The 23,777-nt window shown below is 40.7% G+C and overlaps 2 protein-coding genes across 4 annotated transcripts in view; one reads left to right on the top strand and one right to left on the bottom strand.

Moving 5' to 3' along the window:
- m1ap (meiosis 1 associated protein) overlaps positions 1-8,729 on the bottom strand; it is a 28,262-nt gene extending 19,533 nt beyond the window's left edge. The window contains exons 1-2 of one of the 2 annotated variants that reach the window (XM_062980858.1): positions 8,531-8,729; positions 4,367-4,459 (exon numbers count right to left, since the gene is read on the bottom strand). The gene's annotated coding sequence lies outside the window, so the exon portion shown is untranslated. The remainder of the gene's footprint in view (positions 1-4,366; positions 4,460-8,530) is intronic. The other variant, XM_062980859.1, reaches the window with a different exon arrangement.
- A 24-nt stretch (positions 8,730-8,753) lies between these two features.
- sema4f (ssemaphorin 4F) overlaps positions 8,754-23,777 on the top strand; it is a 38,407-nt gene continuing 23,383 nt past the window's right edge. Inside the window, exons 1-2 of one of the 2 annotated variants that reach the window (XM_062980854.1) lie at positions 8,754-8,883; positions 13,265-13,371. In XM_062980854.1, the coding sequence (XP_062836924.1) occupies positions 13,266-13,371 (106 nt within the window). In that variant the 5' untranslated portion in view covers positions 8,754-8,883; position 13,265. Of the gene's footprint in view, positions 8,884-13,151; positions 13,171-13,264; positions 13,372-23,777 lie in introns of those variants that run through there. The other variant, XM_062980855.1, reaches the window with a different exon arrangement.

The raw sequence follows: 23,777 nt of genomic DNA, 5'->3' as shown, positions 1-23,777 counted from the left end.
CAGTCGCTGGAGGCCCCTGCCTTGGTCAGTTAGTTCATCACTCGGCTTGACAGCAATCTCTGGTCAGCTGTGTGCCAGCGGCTCAGGACCAGCTCCCTCTTGCCCACATCAACACACACAGCACTTAACCCCTCAGCACTCCATAAGTGCCCTGTCATGAACGGGAGCTGTCTTCTCCACTCACTCTGCAAATGCACACAGACAGACACAGGGCAGCAGAAGTGGAGTGTGTGTGTGTGTGTGTGTGTGAGAGAGAGAGAGACGGGTGCTCCAATCTGCATGGGGAAAACTGCCTGCGTTGCGGGAAAGAAACCACAGGATGTTCTGGCCTATCCGATCTAATAGCGATGGACTGGCTGACCCTAATGGGATGGGGGAGTGCCCAGACGCAATGGAGTGCTGCTTGGAAGGGGAGCAAAGAAAGAGAGAGGAAGAGAGAGAGTGATACTGCAGGCGAGGGGGTGGGATTAGGCTCGTTCTAAGTGGCTTCATTAGAAGAGCAGAGAGCTGGCAGATCTCCAGGTGCGTTCTCCTCTCCTGCCTGAGTGATCCAGAGGAATGGGACTCTTTCCCACTACGGCCAGCCTTCCATCGCCCAGAGAGGAGCAGCAGCAGAGCATCCTGACTATATTATTATTATTATTATTATTATTATTATTATTATTATTATTATTACTAATAATAATAATAATAATAATAATAATAATAATGTCAGAAAAATTCTCAAAAGCAAGCTCAATGGAGGCAACACCATCAAGGCCATAAACACCTGGGCCATACCTGTCATAAGATATACTGCTGGCATTATAAATTGGACACAGGCGGAACTGGACAATTTGGACAGAAAAACAAGAAAACTCATGACCATTCATCATTCCCTGCACCCTCGCAGTGATGTTGACCGGCTGTATCTGCCTAGAAGATCAGGGGGCAGAGAACTCTTGCAAGTAAAACAAGCAGTCAAAGAAGAAGAACATGCCCTGGCAGAATATGTAAAACAAAGTGAAGAACCTGCTTTGATTGAAGTCAAAAATCAGAAACTCCTCAAAGCACAGCAGACAAAAAACCAGTACAAGAAAACCGCACTACAAACTAGAGCTGACAGCTGGCACAACAAAACACTGCATGGAAAGTTCCTTGACAAAATTGAAGGAAAAGCTGATAAAGAGAAGACCTGGCTCTGGCTCACGAATGGGACCCTGAAGAAGGAGACAGAAGGCCTGATCCTTGCAGCCCAGGAGCAAGCCATCAGAACAAATGCAATCAAGGCCAAGATCGAAAAATCAGCTGATGACCCAAAGTGCAGACTGTGCAAGGAAACCGATGAAACCATTGATCATATCCTCAGCTGCTGTAAGAAAATTGCACAGACAGACTACAAACAGAGGCACAACTATGTGGCCCAAATGATTCATTGGAACCTATGCCTCAAGTATCACCTCCCTACAGTTAAGAACTGGTGGGATCACAAACCTGCAAAGGTTGTGGAAAATGAACACGCAAAGATACTGTGGGACTTCCGAATCCAGACTGACAAAGTTCTGGAACACAACACACCAGACATCACAGTTGTGGAAAAGAACAAGGTTTGGATCACTGATGTTGCCATCCCAGGTGACAGTCGCATTGAAAAAAAACAACAGGAAAAACTCAGCCGCTATCAGGACCTCAAGATTGAACTTCAAAGACTCTGGCAGAAACCAGTGCAGGTGGTCCCGGTGGTGATGGGCACACTGGGTGCCGTGCCAAAAGATCTCAGCCGGCATTTGGAAACAATAGACATTGACAAAATTACGATCTGCCAACTGCAAAAGGCCACCTTACTGGGATCTGCACGCATCATCCGAAAATACATCACACAGTCCTAGACACTTGGGAAGTGTTCGACTTGTGATTTTGTGAAACGAAATCCAGCATATTGATCTTGTTTGCTGTGTCATACAACGTCGTTGTGTCAATAATAATAATAATAATAATAATAATAATAATAATAATAATAATAATAATGTCAGGATGCTCTGCTGCTGCACTGTCTTGAGGCCATAGAGTGCAAGGTGGCCACCTGCATGGGGCTGAACTGGGGACACCTAATACGCCAAGTATTGGGAGAATATTGAACCCAGGACCCACAGCAGCCATGGCAACGCTTTTATAATAATAATAATAACAACAACAACTTTATTCTTGTATCCCACCCCATCTCCCCGAGGGGACTAGGGGCGGCTCACATTGGGACCAAGCCCAATAGTATACAATAAAATACCATAAAATATAACAACATAAAATGCAATCCAATCATAATAAATTAATACATAGTTATAAAAACACACAGTCACACAATAAAGCGTGGCCAGAGGTCAAAAGCAACATAATGGCACTTTGCTCTTCAGTCTTGGGGAGGGGGATAAAATTGTAATTGTGCATTATCTTGGGGGTACTAATAACATTCTTTATTTTGGGCCCTCTTTCGTTCCTTACTCTCCCTGAGACTCCTTGGGGGTTGCACACTCGAGTACAGAGAAGGCCCAACGATCCTTTTCAAAAGCAGACGAGGGACTGGGCAGGTTGGTCATGGTGGGCCGGAAGCAAAAGACGATGAAAAAACAAATGGATTGAGACCAAAAAGCTGGTTGGGGGACCATGGATCATAGAGTTGGAAGAAAGCCCAGAGGTCATCTAGTCCAACCTCCTTCTGCCATTCAGGAAAAACACAATCAAAGCCTCCAAGGAAGGAGCTTCCACTGGACTCCGTGGCAGAGTTCTACTTCTGAGCAGATCTCATGGTCAGGTCCTTAAGTTCAGGTTTAGCCTGGGAATTCAGTATTTAGAGCAGAGCATTCCAAACTGTGTATCATCATGTTGCGCAAACGTAAAGACAAATCTCTGAGTCTATTGTGAAATAAGCAATAAATCATATATGTAAATATATATATATATATATATATATATATATATATATATGAAAAAAATCCACAAAATATGTTGTGTCCTCGTTCATTTATGTACCTATGTGTCCATATCTCTCACAAGAAGTTGGTTTAACCTCCGTTTTGCTAGTGAAACTGAATTGCTGTGTTGCAAAATGATGTGTGTAAAAAAAATGGATCACCGGCATGAAATGATTGGAAAACTGTGCTTTAGAGGCATCGGATATCACTTCCTCACCACTCCAGGGTATTTCAGTATACGTATTTGTAGAAATACATTCAAATATGTGTATTTTACAATGCTTATGACGAGTATGTATTTTTGGCTATGTTGTAACCCGCCTCGAGCCACAATGAGTGGGAGTTAAGAAATAAAATTGTTGTTGTTGTTGTTGTTGTCATTCTATAGGTTCTGCCAACATATTCACCGCTATGAGCCTGTCCTGTTTCCCTGCGATTTTTCCTCGGTCTTTTCTCTTAAACCGTTAAGAAGGAAAAGACAACATAACTTCATCAGGCTGACAGCTACCAGGAGGGGATGCCCTCTGGGCTGGGAACGCCTTCTGTGAGGAATGAGGCACGTGGAGCTTTCTGAAGATGACTCCTGCTGTGGCAGCCAGAAAACAATTAAGGAAGGAGGCTGGTGAGACAAGTAGCTGCTGGCAAGGAAACACTGCTGTGGCATTTAGGCATCCTTACTTCTGGAAAACCAATGGTATCAGGTCTTGGGGGACTAGAGGGAGCGGCTGAGTGTGAGTCCCTCTGCCAATAAGAGCTGAGAGGCTGTGGGGCAAGGAATTCTTGTCAATGGATCACTCTGGGGGCAAAGAGACCCAATTCTGAAGACATCTGCAATGCAAAGGAGACAAAGGGGTAGCCTGTTGCGTTCAACATGCCAGACCCAAGAACTTATCTTGGAGTAAGGCAAACAAACAGATACATCATTGAGAGCTGCTGACCAAGGGAACCCTACAGTGCTGGTGTGATTCCTGTCCCTGCACCCCATTGATTGCAGGTCCTGTGGAGGCTTTTAAATAGAGGCTGGATAGGCATCTCTTGGGCATGCTTTGACTGTATTTTTCCTGCATGGTAGGGGTGTGGACTGGATGGCCCCTGGGAGTCTCTCCCAACTCTCTGATTCTATGCCGGGGATTGTAATCCAGGGACAAGTGGAAAAGAGTTATAAGTAGATACCGTGTTGGGGGGGGGGGGGGGAATCCAGTATGAATGACCACAACCCCAAGCATGGCACTGACCCCAAATGGGTTTGGGCCTCGTTGTGAAGCTCTTTTGGCCCCATAAATTTGCACCCATCAATGCAGGAGAATATTTCCCATGGCCAGGTCTGAGTGAAATAGATTTTTCATCCAGAGAAAGAGGTCTTCCCACTCAGCGGGGTATCTGCACCTGCTCCCTAGGTGTGGCGGGCATTGCTTTACCTGGGCTTCAAACCTTTTACCTCAATGGGTGAGTTTCAGACAATGGAGGGCCACCTCTTTGGTGATGAGGAAGGCTGGGACTCCAGCACAGACCTAAGAGACAAGGAGAAGCGGATTAATAACAACATCAGCAATAATAATGTTTTTATTTCTTATCCCCGCTCATCATGGCTCGAGGCAGGTTACAGAACAATTAAAATACACATATTAAAATGTACCTCTATAAAGGCTACACACCAAAATGTATCTTTATAAAATGCATATCAAAAGACACAAAACAGACATTAAACATAGGACACGCATTTAAAATTCATGCTTAGGCAGGTGCATGTGTTATGCACTTGAAAGGCTCAGGAGCAAGAAGAATGGGTGACAAAGATTTCTGCATTAGCCAAGATGGACAAACTGACGGTGCATAGAATACTTAAAACAAAAACAAAAAAAACTACAAGACACTGATATAAGAATAAATACATAAAACAAAAAAATGTAATACAGTACATGAGGAAAATTAGTTAGAAATAGGGAGAAACATATTAAACACAAACCAAGGAATCTGGATTATAGGAAGAAGACAGGAGAAGAAAAAATTAAGAAATGGTAACCAATGAAGGAAAAGGATCAAAACCCTTTCAGAAGAATCCCAGGAAGTCAACATCAAACAAAATTAGATTTTTCTCACCTTTCTTTTACTTTTATTTTAATCATCTTCGTACAGCCCTTTTCTTGCTATGATTGCCCCACTTCCTCGTCCCTCCTCAATTTCTTTCCCTATTTTCCCCTATTATCTCTTGTTTCTTCCCTTTTTTTCTTTTTTCCATGATTTTATACTCTTTTTATTTCTTGTTTTTAATGATGAAAACTTCAATAAAGATTATTATTTAAAAAAAATATTATTATGCTTCTGGAACATGGCCATATGCCCGGAAAACGCACAGCAGCCCAATACACAAACCCTGTTTCCCCGAAAATAAGACATCCCTGGAAAATAAGACCTAGTAGAGGTTTTGCTGAATTGCTAAATATAAGGCCTCACCCGAAAGTAAGACCTAGCAAAGTTTTTGTTTGGAAGCATGCCCGCCAAACAGAACACCAGAGTATGCGGGATTGGTAAATGTACATACCATAGAGTGTTGTACATGGAAATAATGGTAATAACAAGAAATTCTTGATAGGATTCACAGTTTGTCTGGTTATGCTGGTTTATGATGACAACTACTGTACAACATATAATGTTCATTTTTGTTCAACAACAACAATAATAATAATAATAAAACTTTATTTATACCCCGCCACCATCTCCCCACAGGGACTCGGGGCGGCTCACATGGGGCAAGACCCGACCAGCACAATTTACAAAAACAACAGCATAAATACATTGAACAATATACAAAAAATATAAAACACAGCAAGACAATAAAACAAGAGTTAATACAGCAGTAATAATATCAGTCAACCACCAAGTACAATTCAATCGACTTCATTGGTGGTGGTGGTGGTGGGGGGGGGGGGGGGGGACTGCAGCAGCAATATTTTAATTGTTTTTAATTTGCCTTTTGTTTTGTATTGTTATATTGTGTGTTTTGTTATATTGTGTGTTGGAGCCCCCAGATGGCATAGTGGACTAAGTGACTTGAAGGTTGGGTTGCTGACCTGAAAGCTGCCAGGTTCGAATCCCACCTGGGGAGAGTGTGGATGAGCTCCCTCTATCAGCTCCAGCTCCATGCGGGGACATGAGAGAAGCCTCCCACAAGGATGGTAAAAACATCAAAACATCCTGGCGTCCCCTGGGCAACGTCCTTGCAGACGGCCAATTCTCTCACTCCAGAAGCAACTTCGGTTGCTCCTGACACGAAAAAATATATATATATATATTGTGTGTTGAGGCCTTGGCCTTTGTAAGCCGCATTGAGTCCTTCGGGAGATGCTAGCGGGGTACAAATAAAGTTTAATAATAATAATAATAATAATAATAATAATAATAATAATAATAATAATATAAAGTATAAAATGTAATTCAATAAATAAAATAAATAAATTCAATAAATAAATTCAATAAATGTGAATTTTTCTTCATGGAAAGATAAGGCATCCCCTGAAAATAAGATCTAGCCCAGGGGTCCCCAAACTAAGGCCCGGGGGCCGAATGCGGCCCTCCAAGGTCATTTACCTGGCCCCCGGCCTCAGTTTTATAATATAATATTTTTGTATTAGTTTTAATGTTATAATATATTGTATATACATATAATATTGATAATAATATTATGTTATACAATGTAATACAAATAATAATACTATATAATAATATTAATTATATGCTATATTTTACATAACATATAATAGTATAGTGGTATAGTTCAATATAGAATTATATAATGCTAATATTGTGCTATGCTAATAATATAATATATTATATGTACACATACCTGCTCTGAGTCCCCTTAGGGGTGAGAAGGGTGGGATATAAATGTAGTAAATAAATGCAGTAAATAAATAATTAATTTTAGACTTAAGCTCGGCCAAAGTCTGAAATGACTTGAAGTCACACAACAACAACAATCCTAATTAACTTGACTATTTCATTGGCCAGTAGCAGGCCCACGCTTTCCACTGAAATCCTGATAGGTTTATGTTGGTTAAAATTGTTTTCATTTTTAAATATTGTATTATTCTTTCGTTGTTGTTGTTGTTGTTTCACTACAAATAAGACATGTGCAGTATGCATAGGAATTTGTATTTTTTTTTTTCAAATGATAATTCGGCCCCTCAACAGTCTGAAGGATAGTGGACCGGCCCTCTGCTTAAAAAGTTTGGGGACCCCTGCCATAGAGTGTTGTACATGGAAATAATGGTAATAACAAGAAATTCTTGATAGGATTCACAGTTTGTCTGGTTATGCTGGTTTATGATGACAACTACTGTACAACATATAATGTTCATTTTTGTTCAACAATAATAATAATCATAATAATAATAAAACTTTATTTCCCCACAGGGACTCGGGGCGGCTCACATGGGGCAAGACCCGACCAGCACAATTTACAAAAACAACAGCATAAATACATTGAACAATATACAAAAAATATAAAACACAGCAAGACAATAAAACAAGAGTTAATACAGCAGTAATAATATCAGTCAACCACCAAGTACAATTCAATCGACTTCATTGGTGGTGGTGGTGGGGGGGGGGGGGGGGGGGGACTGCAGCAGCAATATTTTAATTGTTTTTAATTTGCCTTTTGTTTTGTATTGTTATATTGTGTGTTTTGTTATATTGTGTGTTGGAGCCCCCAGATGGCATAGTGGACTAAGTGACTTGAAGGTTGGGTTGCTGACCTGAAAGCTGCCAGGTTCGAATCCCACCTGGGGAGAGTGTGGATGAGCTCCCTCTATCAGCTCCAGCTCCATGCGGGGACATGAGAGAAGCCTCCCACAAGGATGGTAAAAACATCAAAACATCCGGGCGTCCCCTGGGCAACGTCCTTGCAGACGGCCAATTCTCTCACTCCAGAAGCAACTCCGGTTGCTCCTGACACGAAAAAAATATATATATATATATATTGTGTGTTGAGGCCTTGGCCTTTGTAAGCCGCATTGAGTCCTTCGGGAGATGCTAGCGGGGTACAAATAAAGTTTAATAATAATAATAATAATAATAATAATAATAATATAAAGTATAAAATGTAATTCAATAAATAAAAAAAATAAATTCAATAAATAAATTCAATAAATGTGAATTTTTCTTCATGGAAAGATAAGGCATCCTCTGAAAATAAGATCTAGCCCATCTTTGGGAGCAAAAATTAATATAAGACACTGTCTTATTTTCGGGGAAACACGGTATTACAGCATAGCTCTTTAAAATACATATTTAAGTAAACACAATAGAGATTAAAACAAGACACAAGTTTGAAATCCATGCTTAAAACTGGACGGGTAGGCATCAATGCACCCCAAGGTTTTTCTTCTGCATGGCTGGAAGCTTTGGAAAGTATCCTGACACTTTTGTTTTTAAAGAAGGAATTCCAAGCTGGCAGCCATTGCAATGTGCATGTTGTTTGAGGCCAAATTGCAAAGCAGTCCCAGTAAGTAAGGCCTTGAAGGCCCCTTTGGACCTGTGGCCACAGCTCCTGCAGGTGAGATTTGTTTCCCCAAACTCACCCCATTTGTTGTTTCCCAACACAAAACCAATCCACACCTGTTGAGGCCTTTTGGCCGTGGAGATGTGTGGTTGGCAGGCCGACTAGTGCCAACTAGGCCTCTGAGGGGGCACTGTGAGGAAAGGCTTCGGCCTAGTGTAGGCCTGGTCCAACGTCGGCCCTCCCTTCAGGTGTTTTGGACTCCAACTCCCAGAATTCCTCACATTCCGCTTAAGCGGCTGAGGGGGAAAAGGAAGGGGCCTGAGGCTGTGAGGAATTCTGGGAGTTGGAGTCCAAAACACCTGAAGGGAGGGCCGACGTTGGACCAGGCCTAGACCAGACCAAAAGGAAAAACAGACAAACAATTACCATCCAGTAAGCCCAGTTCGCCTTAGTTTTTAATCCTTGTTACTTTTAAATGTGTTTTTATCTGGTTTTAATTTCTGTTGGTTGATGGTTTGCATTATGTATGCATTTTATTTTGTGTTATTGTGATTACCTGAGCGTGGCCCCATGTTAGCCGCCCGAGTCCCTTCCGGGAGATGGATGCGGGGTATAAAAATAAAGTTATGACAGTAGAGTCTCACTTATCCAAGCCTCGCTTATCCAAGCTTCTGGATAATCCAAGCCATTTTTGGTGTCAATGTTTTCAATATATCGTGATATTTTGGTGCTAAATTCGTAAATACAGCAATTACAACATAACATTACTACGTATTGAACTACTTTTTCTGTCAAATTTGTTGTCTAACATGATGTTTTGGTGCTTAATTTGTAAAATCATAACCTAATTTGATGTTTAATAGGCTTTTGCTTAATCCCTCCTTATTATCCAAGATATTCGCTTATCCAAGCTTCTGCCGGCCCATTTAGCTTGGATAAGTGAGACTCTACTGTATTATTATTATTACAGTAGAGTCTCACTTATCCAACATAAACGGGCCGGCAGAACGTTGGATAAGCGAGTATGTTGGATAATAAGGAGGGATTAAGGAAAAGCCTATTAAACATCAAACGAGGTTATGGTTTTACAAATTAAGCACCCAAACATCATGTTATACAACAAATTTGACAGAAAAGGTAGTTCAATACGCAGCAATGCTATGTAGTAATTACAGTAGAGTCTCGCTTATCCAACATTCTGGATTATCCAACACATTTTTGTAGTCAATGTTTTCAAAACATCGTGATATTTTGGTGCTAAATTTGTAAATACAGTAATGACTACATAGCATTACTGCGTATTGAACTACCTTTTCTGCCAAATTTGTTGTATAACATGATGTTTGGGTGCTTAATTTGTAAAACCATAACCTCGTTTGATGTTTAATAGGCTTTTCCTTAATCCCTCCTTATTATCCAACATACTCGCTTATCCAACGTTCTGCCGGCCCGTTTAGCTTGGATAAGTGAGACTCTACTGTACTTTATTTCCCATACCACCATACTTCACCACAGCAACGCGTGGCCGGGCACAGCTAGTGTATTTTAAAGAGCTATGTTGTAATATGTGTATTGGGCTGCTGTGCGTTTTCCGGGCATATGGCCATGTTCCAGAAGCATAATAATATTTTTTAAAAATAATAATCTTTATTAAAGTTTTCATCATTAAAAACAAGAAATAAAAAGAGTATAAAATCATGGGAAAAAGGAAAAGAAAAAAGGGAAGAAACAAGAGATAACTGCAAAAGGCCACCCTACTGGGATCTGCACGCATCATCCGAAAATACATCACACAGTCCTAGACACTTGGGAAGTGTTTGACTTGTGATTTTGTGATACAAAATCCGGCATGTCTATCTTGTTTGCTGTGTCATACAATAATAATAATAATAATAACATAAAAAATACATCACACAGTCCTAGACACTTGGGAAGTGTTTGACTTGTGATTTTGTGATACGAAATCCAGCATGTCTATCTTGTTTGCTGTGTCATACAATAATAATAATAATAATAATAATAATAATAATAATAATAATAATAATAATATAAAAAATACATCACAGTCCTAGACACTTGGGAAGTGTTTGACTTGTGATTTGTGATACGAAATCCAGCATGTCTATCTTGTTTGCTGTGTCATACAATAATAATAATAATAATAATAATAATAACATAAAAAATACATCACACAGTCTTAGACACTTGGGAAGTGTTTGACTTGTGATTTTGTGATACGAAATCCAGCATGTCTATCTTGTTTGCTGTGTCATACAATAATAATAATAATAATAATAATAATAATAATAATAATAATATAAAAAATACATCACAGTCCTAGACACTTGGGAAGTGTTTGACTTGTGATTTGTGATACGAAATCCAGCATGTCTATCTTGTTTGCTGTGTCATACAATAATAATAATAATAATAATAATAACATAAAAAATACATCACACAGTCCTAGACACTTGGGAAGTGTTTGACTTGTGATTTTGTGATACGAAATCCAGCATGTCTATCTTGTTTGCTGTGTCATACAATAATAATAATAATAATAATAATAATAATAATAATAATAATAATAACAACATAAAAAATACATCACACAGTCCTAGACACTTGGGAAGTGTTTGACTTGTGATTTGTGATACGAAATCCAGCATGTCTATCTTGTTTGCTGTGTCATACAATAATAATAATAATAATAATAATAATAATATAAAAAATACATCACAGTCCTAGACACTTGGGAAGTGTTTGACTTGTGATTTGTGATACGAAATCCAGCATGTCTATCTTGTTTGCTGTGTCATACAATAATAATAATAATAATAATAATATAAAAAATACATCACACAGTCCTAGACACTTGGGAAGTGTTTGACTTGTGATTTGTGATACGAAATCCAGCATGTCTATCTTGTTTGCTGTGTCATACAATAATAATAATAATAATAATAATAATAATAATAATAATAATAATAATAATAATAATAACATAAAAATACATCACACAGTCCTAGACACTTGGGAAGTGTTTGACTTGTGATTTTGTGATACGAAATCCAGCATGTCTATCTTGTTTGCTGTGTCATACAATAATAATAATAATAATAATAACATAAAAAATACATCACACAGTCCTAGACACTTGGGAAGTGTTTGACTTGTGATTTGTGATACGAAATCCAGCATGTCTAATGTTTGCTGTGTCATACAATAATAATAATAATAATAATAATATAAAAAATACATCACACAGTCCTAGACACTTGGGAAGTGTTTGACTTGTGATTTTGTGATACGAAATCCAGCATGTCTATCTTGTTTGCTGTGTCATACAATAATAATAATAATAATAATAATAATAATAATAACATAAAAAATACATCACAGTCCTAGACACTTGGGAAGTGTTTGACTTGTGATTTGTGATACGAAATCCAGCATGTCTATCTTGTTTGCTGTGTCATACAATAATAATAATAATAATAATAATAATAGTATAAAAAATACATCACACAGTCCTAGACACTTGGGAAGTGTTTGACTTGTGATTTGTGATACGAAATCCAGCATGTCTATCTTGTTTGCTGTGTCATACAATAATAATAATAATAATAATAATAATATAAAAAATACATCACACAGTCCTAGACACTTGGGAAGTGTTTGACTTGTGATTTGTGATACGAAATCCAGCATATGTATCTTGTTTGCTGTGTCATACAATAATAATAATAATAATAATAATAATAATAATAATAATATAAAAAATACATCATAGTCCTAGACACTTGGGAAGTGTTTGACTTGTGATTCGTGATACGAAATCCAGCATGTCTATCTTGTTTGCTGTGTCATACAATAATAATAATAATAATAATAATATAAAAAATACATCACACAGTCCTAGACACTTGGGAAGTGTTTGACTTGTGATTTTGTGATACGAAATCCAGCATGTCTATCTTGTTTGCTGTGTCATACAATAATAATAATTATAATAATAATAATAATATAAAAAATACATCATAGTCCTAGACACTTAGGAAGTGTTTGACTTGTGATTTGTGATACGAAATCCAGCATGTCTATCTTGTTTGCTGTGTCATACAATAATAATAATAATAATAATAATAATAATATAAAAAATACATCACACAGTCCTAGACACTTGGGAAGTGTTTGACTTGTGATTTTGTGATACGAAATCCAGCATGTCTATCTTGTTTGCTGTGTCATACAATAATAATAATAATAATAATAATAATATAAAAAATACATCACACAGTCCTAGACACTTGGGAAGTGTTTGACTTGTGATTTGTGATACGAAATCCAGCATATGTATCTTGTTTGCTGTGTCATACAATAAAATAATAATAATTATTATTATTATTATAAGCGGAAACGCGTGCATGGGCTTAAGCTGCTGAGCATCTGCTGCTCCCTTTCCTCTCCCCCCCCCCCATTTCCCCCATTTGCCTCTAATCCCCCCTCCCTTTCCCTATGTGAAGCCCCTCCCCTTTTCCACCTGCCCATCAGGAAAGTGAGTCCTATCTCAATCCTTTTTCCAAGTGGGCGGGGCCAGGGATACCTGTGTGTGGGGAAAGGGGGCGGGGCTTGGGAGGGAGAGAAAGGGAGGGAGGGGGAGAGAAGGAGCAGCCAGTGACGTCACAGCCCCACCTGGCTGTGGGCGGGGCTTGGAGCGTGGTGGGTGGAGGAGAAGAGGGAGCAACGGAGGAAGCAGCAGCAGCAGCAGCAACAGCAGGCTGGGTCTAATTCTCTGCCTTCCTTTCTCTATTAGGATGAGAGAGATGGGGGAGCTCGCCTTCCTCCTCCTCCTCTTCCTCTTAGGATCTCCCCCCACAGCGGCATTGGAGTGGCCCCCCCGCATCCTGCGACTCTTTCCCGGTAAGGAGAAGCAAGCAAGGAAAGAAGGGCGGTGGTGGATGAGTGGGTGGGTGGGTGGCAACACTAGGGGCATCCTCCCCTTTCTCTTCCTCTTCCCTTCATAGGCATCCCTACAGCATCCCACTCCCCATTGGATTGCAAAAGAAGGGAAAGAAGGCATTAAAGGCATTTCACTCCATTGCAAATAATAATAATAATAATAATAATTGTGCGGTTTTCTGGCATTGTATATTTTTGCCGCTTCTGTGACTGTTCATTTGGGTTTTGATGATTCCGTAGCCCACTTGTCGATGGATGTCCAGAATCAGCAGCATCCACCGCGGTCCTTTTTATCCTGGGCGACGACCGAGCCAGTATAGACTTCGTGTGGATTTGATTCTCCATATGCTAATGGGTTAGGTGCTCTTGGTTGTGCTCCTCAGCTGAGGCCTCTCTGGCTTGGTTGGACCTGCCGGTAGTTACACTACCGACAGCACAGCCCTCAGATCATTGGAACAGTTAAGCCCCCCCACCACGTCAAGGTGGCACCTGCGGGGGGGTGCCACCCTAACTGCACCCTCGCAGTGATTTTGACTGGCTATATCTGCCTAGAAGATCAGGGGGCAGAGGACACTTACAAGTAAAACAAGCAGTCAAAGAAGAAGAACATGCACTGGCAGAATATGTCAAGCAAAGTGAAGAACCTGCTTTGATTGAAGTCAAAAATCAGAAACTCCTCAAAGCACAGCAGACAAAAAACCAGTACAAGAAAACTGCACTACAAACTAGAGCTGACAGCTGGCACAACAAAACACTGCATGGAAAGTTCCTTGACAAAATTGAAGGAAAAGCTGACAAGGAGAAGACCTGGCTCTGGCTCACGAATGGGACCCTGAAGAAGGAGACAGAAGGCCTGATCCTTGCAGCCCAGGAGCAAGCCATCAGGACAAAGGCAATTAAGGCCAAGATCGAAAAATCAGCTGATGACCCAAAATGCAGACTATGCAAGGAAACCGACGAAACCATTGATCATATCCTCAGCTGCTGTAAGAAAATCGCACAGACAGACTACAAACAGAGGCACAACTATGTGGCCCAAATGATTCATTGGAACTTATGCCTCAAGTACCACCTCCCAGCAGCAAAGAACTGGTGGGATCACAAACCTGCAAAAGTCTTGGAAAATGAGCACGCAAAGATACTGTGGGACTTCCGAATCCAGACTGACAAAGTTCTGGAACACAACACACCAGACATCACAGTTGTGGAAAAGAACAAGGTTTGGATCATTGATGTTGCCATCCCAGGTGACAGTCGCATTGACGAAAAACAACAGGAAAAACTCAGCCGCTATCAGGACCTCAAGATTGAACTTCAAAGACTCTGGCAGAAACCAGTGCAGGTGATCCCGGTGGTGATGGGCACACTGGGTGCCGTGCCAAAAGATCTCAGTCGGCATTTGGAAACAATAGACATTGACAAAATCACCATCTGCCAACTGCAAAAGGCCACCCTACTGGAATCTGCACACATCATCAGAAAATACATCACACAGTCCTAGACACTTGGGAAGTGTTCGACTTGTGGTTTTGCAAAACGAAATCCAGCATATCTATCTTGTTTGCTGTGCCATACAACGTCGTTGTGTTGATAATAATAATAATAATGGGGTTGTTGTATGTCTTTCGGGCTGTGTGGCCATGTTCCAGAAACATTCTCTCCTGACGTTTCGCCGACATCTATGGCAGGCATCCTCAGAGGTTGTGAGGTTGTGTTTTTTTTTTTTTATCCATACCTCACAACCTCTGAGGATGCCTGCCATAGATGTGGGCGAAACGTCAGGAGAGAATGCTTCTGGAACATGGCCACACAGCCCGAAAGACATACAACAACCCTGTGATCCCGGCCATGAAAGCCTTCGACAACACAATAATAATAATACGAAATCCAGCATATCTATCTTGCTCATATAATAATAATAATAATAATAATAATAATAATACGAAATCCAGCATATTTATCTTGTTCATTCAATAATAATAATAGTGAAAGGGACCCCTCAAAGAACATCTAGTCCAACATTAAGGGAAGAAGCCATGGGGAGGGATGCTTCCAAGATGCTTTAAGGCAGGCATGGGCCAACTTGGGCCCTCCCTCCAGGTGTTTTGGACTGCAACTCCCACCATTCCTAACAGCCGGTAGGGAATGGTGGGAGTTGCAGTCCAAAACACCTGGAGGGAGGGCTCAAGTTGGCCCATGCCTGCCTTAAAGCCATGATGATGATGATGATGACGATGATGATGATGATGATGATGTGCAAACCTCATTGAATGTTATAATGACAGAAGTAATATAATATATAATAAGAATAATAATAGGAGAGGAGGGGCCTGGATGGAGCATAGAACAGAACTAATATGCTTAATGTATTATTATTAGTCATACAATATATACTGTATATAATAATAGGAAAGGAGGGGCCTGGATGAAGCATAGAATAGATCTAATATGCATAATACATTATATTATTATTAGTTATATTCATTATATATATATATGTGTGTGTGTGTGTGTGTGTGTGTAATAATAGGAGGGAAGGGGCCTGGATAAAGCATAGAACAGAATTAATATGCATAATATATTATATTTTTATTAGTCATATACATTATATATGTGTGTGTGTGTGTGTGTATATATATAGGAAAGGAGGGGCCTGGATGAAGCATAGAACAGAACAAATATGCGTAATATATTATATTATTATTAGTCAAATATAGGAGGGGCCTGGATGAAGAATAGAACAGAAGTAATATGCAGAAATTATTATTATTACTATATACCCTGCCCTTCTCACCCCGAAGGGGACTCAGGTCTGCTTACAGACCATGGCAAATTCAGTGCCGCATTACACGTAGCATAATAAATATGACATATCAATTTGAACAATTAAAATAGAAGTACAGTAAAGCACCTTAAAAGTATGCATCCAATCTCAATTATATATACAATCACAATTATATATACGAATAATAATAGTAGTAGTAGTAGAAGAGGAGTGGCCTGGATGAATCATAGAACAGAAGTAATACACACACACACACACACACACACACACACATAATAATTGAAGGGGAGGGGTCTGTATGAAACATAAGACAGAAGTAATATGCATAATATATATAATATTTATTTGTTTATTTAGCATATTTTTACCCTGCCCTTCCTAACCCCGAGGGGGACTCAAGGCAGCCTTGCATATCAGCAACAATTCAATGCCTTAAAAACATACAATTGGTAGAAACATCTACATTATCCACAAATAATAATAATAGTAGAAGAGGAGGGTCTGGATGAAGCATAGGACAGAAGTAATATACATAATATATATACAATTAATAATAATAGTAGTAATAGAAGAGGAGGGCCTATATAATAATAATAATAATAATAATAATAATAATAATAATAATAATAATAATAATAATAATAGAAGAGGAGGGGTCTGGATGAAACACAGGACAGAAGTAATATACATTTATTTATTTATTTGTTTGCCCTATTTATACCCCACCCTTCTCAATCCCAAAGGGGACTCAAGGCGGCTTTACACATAGGCAGCTATACGATGCCTTAAAACAATGTACAATTAAAATAAACATTTTAAAATAGAATTTAAAACACATTAAAACGTTTTAAAACATTACAGTCACTATTAACCATACATTCCGCGATCATAGTCCGGGCCATACCAGTAGACATTGCATATTATACATTCCATATATACTAATAATAATAATAATAGAAGAGCCTGGATGAAGCATGGGAGAGAAATAATGGATATGAGTCTATCATAATTCTGTAATATACATAATATATACAAAATAATGTGTGAGGACATAGAAGAGGACCTTATTCTCAGCTTTTGCATCCCAATTGTGTTAAGTCCTCTGTTTGGAAGCCCAACTGGTGTCCGTGCTGGTTTTATTTAGATTTCAAATGAAAACAATGGTATTTACTAATCCTTCGTTCTTTCCCTTTTATTATTATTATTATTATTATATTTATTTATACCCTGCTTTATCTCTGCCGAAGGAGACTCAAAGCAGCTTAACATAAAAACATCAGCATAAAATTTAAAATATACAAAAATATATGCAAACATTAAAACAGGATTAAATATAAACAGTCTTCAAAATATTCCCAGTCAAAAAACCATCAAAACTTGTTCAAAGTTAAAAGCCATGGCATTCAAATTCACTCCAAATGCTATATATATTACTTTTGAAATGCTGCAAAAGGCCTGTTTAGGGCCAGGGTCCTTCGCGCCCCCCAAAAGCAAGGAAGGGCCTGGGAGAAACCCTTTTTCCAACAGGAAGTGACTCATAAATCCAGGCCATTTCTTGTTGGGGAAAAGGTGGCCTCCCATGACCCCAGGGCAAAGCCAGATAGTAAACCAGGGCTGCAATCGGATTTGTTTTCCTGTTCACATCGCGTGGTCTCACTTCATTTTGAAAGAGGTACTCATGTTTTTAAACTGAGGAACTTGTGAGTTGTTGTTGGTTTCTTACCTTTCCAAAGAAAAAACCCAAACAAGAGGATTACATTTCCTTAAACATGGGATTCAGTTCAACAGCAAAATTATACTGCGTTTGCAAGAAGATATTTCCATGCACGGTGTGTGGGCATCTCAGCCTCTCGGCCATGCAGTATCCATGCCGTCATGCAGGAGTGTCTGGACTACAAGTCACATTGTGCTGGGGCTGATGGGGCTTGCAGCTTGCTAATGCCCAAAGGGCTGTGCTTGCAATGCGGAATGACTTTCCTGGTAAAGAGATCCTGCTGAGATCGACCTGCCTCCCATTTTGAGCTTTCTCTCTCTCTGCACATTGCAAAGCACATCATAATAGGAAGCGAGAGTTGGGCCTTTGCTTTGAAAAGAAATGCAATTTGTTTCATAGAGATCGAGGAGACAGAACATATTGCAAAGAAACAACAAATAAACTTTCTGGCCTTGCATTGCACATTTTGGTGCAAATATTAAAAGATGCAAATAGTGTTCAATATGTTGTCGAAGGCTTTCATGGCCGGAATCACTGGGTTGCTGTGAGTTTTCTGGGCTACATGGCCATGTTCCAGAAGCATTCTCTCCTGACGTTTCGCCCACATCTATGGCAGGCATCCTCAGAGGTGTGAGGTCTGTTGGAAATTAGGCAAGTGGGGTTTATATAACTGCGGAATGATGTCCAGGGTGGGAGAAAGAACTCTTGTCTGTTAGAGGCAAGTGGGAATGTTGCAATTGGCCAGCTTGATTAGCATTGAATGGCCTTGCAGCTTCAAAGCCTGGATGTTTCCTGCTTGGGGGAATCCTTTGTTGGGAAGTAAAAGAGCAGCATGTTGAATTGATATAGTTTTTAAAAGTTGATTTCACTATGGAATTTAGCTCTGAGGGTAAAAAAAAACCCAAGGTGTGTTCTGGCATTGAGTTGGCCAGGTTTAATGGCAATGATTCGTGGTGCTTAAAGCAGAGAGGTGCCAGGTGTGTGTCCACAGAATGCGCATGATGGTCAGTGCAGACAGGGTTTCTTGGTGGACTCTCTGGCAGAACCATAGCAGCCAAGGAGGACTCAAGAGGGTCTTCCTTGCTAGTAAGCGCATGCGTGACAGCAGGAGGAAACGGCCAGCGCCTCATGCGCGTTCCTCCTCATGGCACCGGGCCAGGTGGCCGTGGACCAGAACAGAGTCTGTCTCGGTTGATGCAGCTGCCGGCCGAGAGCGACCCTTTCGGAGACCTGAGCCGCTCTTAAGGGCCTCCGCCTCTCCTTCTGGCTGGCTGTTTGCAGAAGAGGCGTGCTCCTGTTTGCACTTGCTTGCCCTGGAGGCTTGTGCTTGCCCAGGGTGGGGCTCCCAACGTGACTTCCCAGTTCCTCCATTCTGCCAACACTGTCTTCCTCCAGAGCCCTTCTGACCTCTGGAGCTGGTAGTTTGGGGTGGAGAAGGGGGTGTCCCTCTTCCCAGGTGGTGCCTTTCTGAGCCAATTCTTGGAGTCTCCTTCTGGAGAGATAAAGCAGGGTGTAAATAAACATAATAATAAACATAATAATAATAATAATAATAATAATAATAATAATAATAATAAAAATAAAATAATAATAATAATGTTCTGGAACACAACACACCAGACATCACAGTTGTGGAAAAGAAAAAGGTTTGGATCATTGATGTCGCCATCCCAGGTGACAGTCGCATTGACGAAAAACAACAGGAAAAACTCAGCCGCTATCAGGACCTCAAGATTGAACTGCAAAGACTCTGGCAGAAACCAGTGCAGGTGGATTCCGGTGGTGATGGGCACACTGGGTGTCGTGCCAAAAGATCTCAGCCGGCATTTGGAAACAATAGACATTGACAAAATTACGATCTGCCAACTGCAAAAGGCCACCCTGCTGGGATCTGCACGTATCATCCGAAAATACATCACACAGTCCTAGACACTTGGGAAGTGTTCGACTTGTGATTTTGTGATATGAAATCCAGCATATCTATTTTGTTTGCTGTGTCATAATAAAATAATAATAATAATAATAATAATAATAATAATAATAGAAGATATTTTATTTGTTTATATGACTACTGCAGCAAGAATGGTCTACGCCAAATTATGTAAACAGGAAAAAGTCCCAACCAAGGATGACTTACTAGGCAAAATAGTGCAAATTATGGACATGGATAGATTAACTTCTTTACTGCAAAAAGTACAGGAGGTTACATTAGAGCTACAGACTGGAGTTATTTTAAAGAATATATGAAAATATAAAGAAAAGGAAAAGATTTGGTAGAAGAAGAAATAAAAAGATGTATGTATACACACACACAAATGTATAGATGTATTTAAGAAAGGGAGATTCAATAGAAAAGATGAAGAACAGGGGTGAAGACAGGTTAATAAAGAAAAATGAAGAAAACTAAATGAGTTTCAAAAGACTGCAAAGAAGAAGAATGGAAGTACAGACTGTTCCCTTTTGTTCCCCCTTCCCAGTTGTTTCCCCATCTTACCCCCCCTTTTTTTCTTTTTTCCTACTTTTCTTTACCTAAAGTGTTCTCCCACTTTTTATGTAGTTAAATTTTTCTTTTTAATAAAAACTATTTATAAAATAATAATAATAATATAATGATAATAATAACAATAACAACAACCCTGGGTTTCTGCCTTTGGGGCTCATATTTTTCTGCTTCTTGGCAGGGGGTTGGACTCGATGGCCCACGAGGTCTCTTCCAACTCTACGATTCTATGATTCTATCTATGATTCTATACCCCAGGGCACGCATGGGCCAACTCTAGGTGCAGACCCTCCTCAAAAATTCCATCCCTGGGCCCCACCCTTTCCTCGCGTGCCATCACCATCACCAAAACCAGACCCTGTCTCAGGCCAGCATTCTTCAGTATGGGTCCAAGGGGCCTGGCACCTCCCACCACCACCGCCCCCCTTCTTCCTTAGTCTTGGACAAATGCAGCACTGTATTCGTGGGAGGGGGGAAGGAGAATAGCCAGAGGGCTTCGCATGGAGCAGCACATGGACAAGGGATTCCCTGTGTCTGTGGGAACAGTGGCGGCGCAAAAATGCCAGCAGCTCCCCGAATGCGGCCATGGGAGCCTCCGTCGCAAGGCTGCACCGGCTCCTCCCAAGGAGACCCAAAGTGGAAGCTCCAAAGGCAGAGGCCCAGGGTTGCTATTGTTATTATTCATAGAATAATAGAGTTGGAAGAGACCACGTGGGTCATCTAGTCCAACCCCAGTCTGCCATACATGAAAAGCACTATCAAAGCTCCCCTGACAGATGGCCATCCAGCCTTTGCTTAATGATTATTAATAATAATAATAATAATAATAATAATAATAATAATAATAATAAATAGAATTAGAAGAAATCACATGGGCCATCCAGTCCAATTGCCTTCTTATGTGCAGGAAAAACACAGTCAAAGCACCCCAGACATATCACCATCCAGCCTCTGTTTAAAAACCTCCAAGGAAGGAGCTTCCACAAGACTCCGAGGCAGAGACTCCTTTGGATGCAGCCCAAAATCCCATTGGCTTTTTCAGCTGTGGCATCAAACTCTTGGCTCATGTTCAGCTTGTTGTCCACTAAGACTCAAGATCTTTCTCACATGGACTGTTGTCGAGCCACGTGTCTCCCATCCTGTATCTTTGCATTTCATTTTTTTCTGTCTAAGTGTTGTAACTTGCATTTTTCCTTGTTGACATTCATTTTGTTAGTAAAACATCATCATCATCATCATTCAGAGGGAGCAGCTTGGCATGTAGAACTGCAGTGTTTTGGGAGGCTAATGCCGCCCTAATATTTCTAACAGTTCTCTGCCCCTGTTTGAAAAGGAATGCTGAAGTAATATGCAGGTTATGTATATCAGGCATGGGCCAACCTGGGCCCTTCAGGTATTTTGAACTCCAACTCCCACCATTCCTAACAGTCTACTGGCTTGTTAGGAATTGTTAGCAAGTTGTCCAGGAACACCTGGCCGCTCTAAACGAATTCAAGTCCCCAGGGCCAGATCAGCTACATCCAAGAGTATTGAAGGAACTAGCTGAGGTTATTTCAGAACCACTGGCAATTATCTTCGAGAGTTCTTGGAGAACAAGAGAAGTCCCGGAAGATTGGAGGAGGGCGAATGTGGTCCCTATCTTCAAGAAGGGAAAAAAGAACAACCCAAACAATTACCGTCCGGTCAGCCTCACATCAATACCAGGCAAGATTCTGGAAAAGATCATTAAGGAAGTGGTCTGCAAACACTTAGAAACAAATGCAGTCATTGCTAATAGTCAACACGGATTTACCAAAAACAAGTCATGCCAGACTAATTTGATCTCTTTTTTCGATAGTTACGAGTTGGGTCGATACAGGGTATGCCGTGGATGTAGCGTACCTGGATTTCAGTAAGGCCTTCGACAAAGTCCCCCACGACCTTCTGGCAAACAAACTAGTAAAATGTGGGCTAGACAAAACTACGGTTAGGTGGATCTGCAATTGGCTAAGCGAACGAACCCAACGGGTGCTCACCAATGTGTCATCTTCATCTTGGAAAGAAGTCACGAGTGGAGTGCCGCAGGGCTCCGTCCTGGGCCCGGTTCTGTTCAACATCTTTATTAACGACTTAGACGAAGGGTTAGAAGGCACGATCATCAAGTTTGCAGACGACACAAAACTGGGAGGGATAGCTAACACTCCAGAAGACAGGAGCAGAAGTCAAAACGATCTTGACAGACTAGAGAGATGGGCCGAAACTAACAAAATGAAGTTCAACAGGGACAAATGCAAGATACTTCACTTCGGCAGAAAAAATGGAAATCAAAGATACAGAATGGGGGACGATGCCTGGCTTGACAGCAGTGTGTGCGAAAAAGACCTTGGAGTCCTCGTGGACAACAAGTTAAACATGAGCCAGCAATGTGATGCGGCTGCTAAAAAAGCCAACGGGATTCTGGCCTCATCAATAGGGGAATAGCATCTAGATCCAGGGAAGTCCTGCTCCCCCTCTATTCTATTCTGCCTTGGTCAGACCACACCTGGAATACTGTGTCCAATTTTGGGCACCACAGTTGAAGGGAGATGTTGACAAGCTGGAAAGCGTCCAAAGGAGGGCAACTAAAATGATCAAGGGTCTGGAGAACAAGAATCCCTATGAGGAGAGGCTTAAAGAACTGGGCATGTTTAGCCTGCAGAAGAGAAGGCTAAGAGGAGACATGATAGCCATGTACAAATATGTGAGGGGAAGTCATAGGGAGGAGTTAGCAAGCTTATTTTCTGGTGCCCTGCAGACTAGGACACGGAACAATGGCTTCAAACTACAGGAAAGAAAGGAGATTCCACCTGAACATCAGGAAGAACTTCATCACGTGAGAAAGCTGTTCGACAGTGGAACTCTCTGCCCCAGGGCTGTGGTGGAGGCTCCTTCCTTGGAGGCTTTTAAGCAGAGGCTGGATGGCCATCTGTCGGGGGTGCTTTGAATGCGATTTCCTGCTTCTTAGCAGGGGGTTGGACTGGATGGCCCATGAGGTCTCTTCCAACTCTACTATTCTATGATTCTATGAATTGTGGGAGTTGAAGTCCAAAACACCTGGAGGGAGGGCCTGGCTCTAAATCTAGGGAAGTCGTAGTCCCACTTTATTCCAGTGGTGGAGCCCAGGGCCACCCCACTCCCAAGTGAGCTGTTATTCCCATGACATTCCTCCCTTCAAAGGCAGGATTGTTTGCAGGCGCCTGAATGCTTCCCTTGAGTCCATGCTCTGGCCAGAGGCAAAGACCCACGAGTGACCAACCCTAACCCCACCCCCTTCACTTGCAGCCCAAGCAAAGTCCTTTTTAAAAAATGTATATTAAATAAAATATACAAAAATATTAAATAAAAATATT

Source organism: Anolis carolinensis, chromosome 5 (assembly GCF_035594765.1).
Source record: "Anolis carolinensis isolate JA03-04 chromosome 5, rAnoCar3.1.pri, whole genome shotgun sequence".
NCBI classification, from domain to species: domain Eukaryota; kingdom Metazoa; phylum Chordata; class Lepidosauria; order Squamata; family Dactyloidae; genus Anolis; species Anolis carolinensis.
This window is presented reverse-complemented; position numbering and strand designations above follow the sequence as displayed.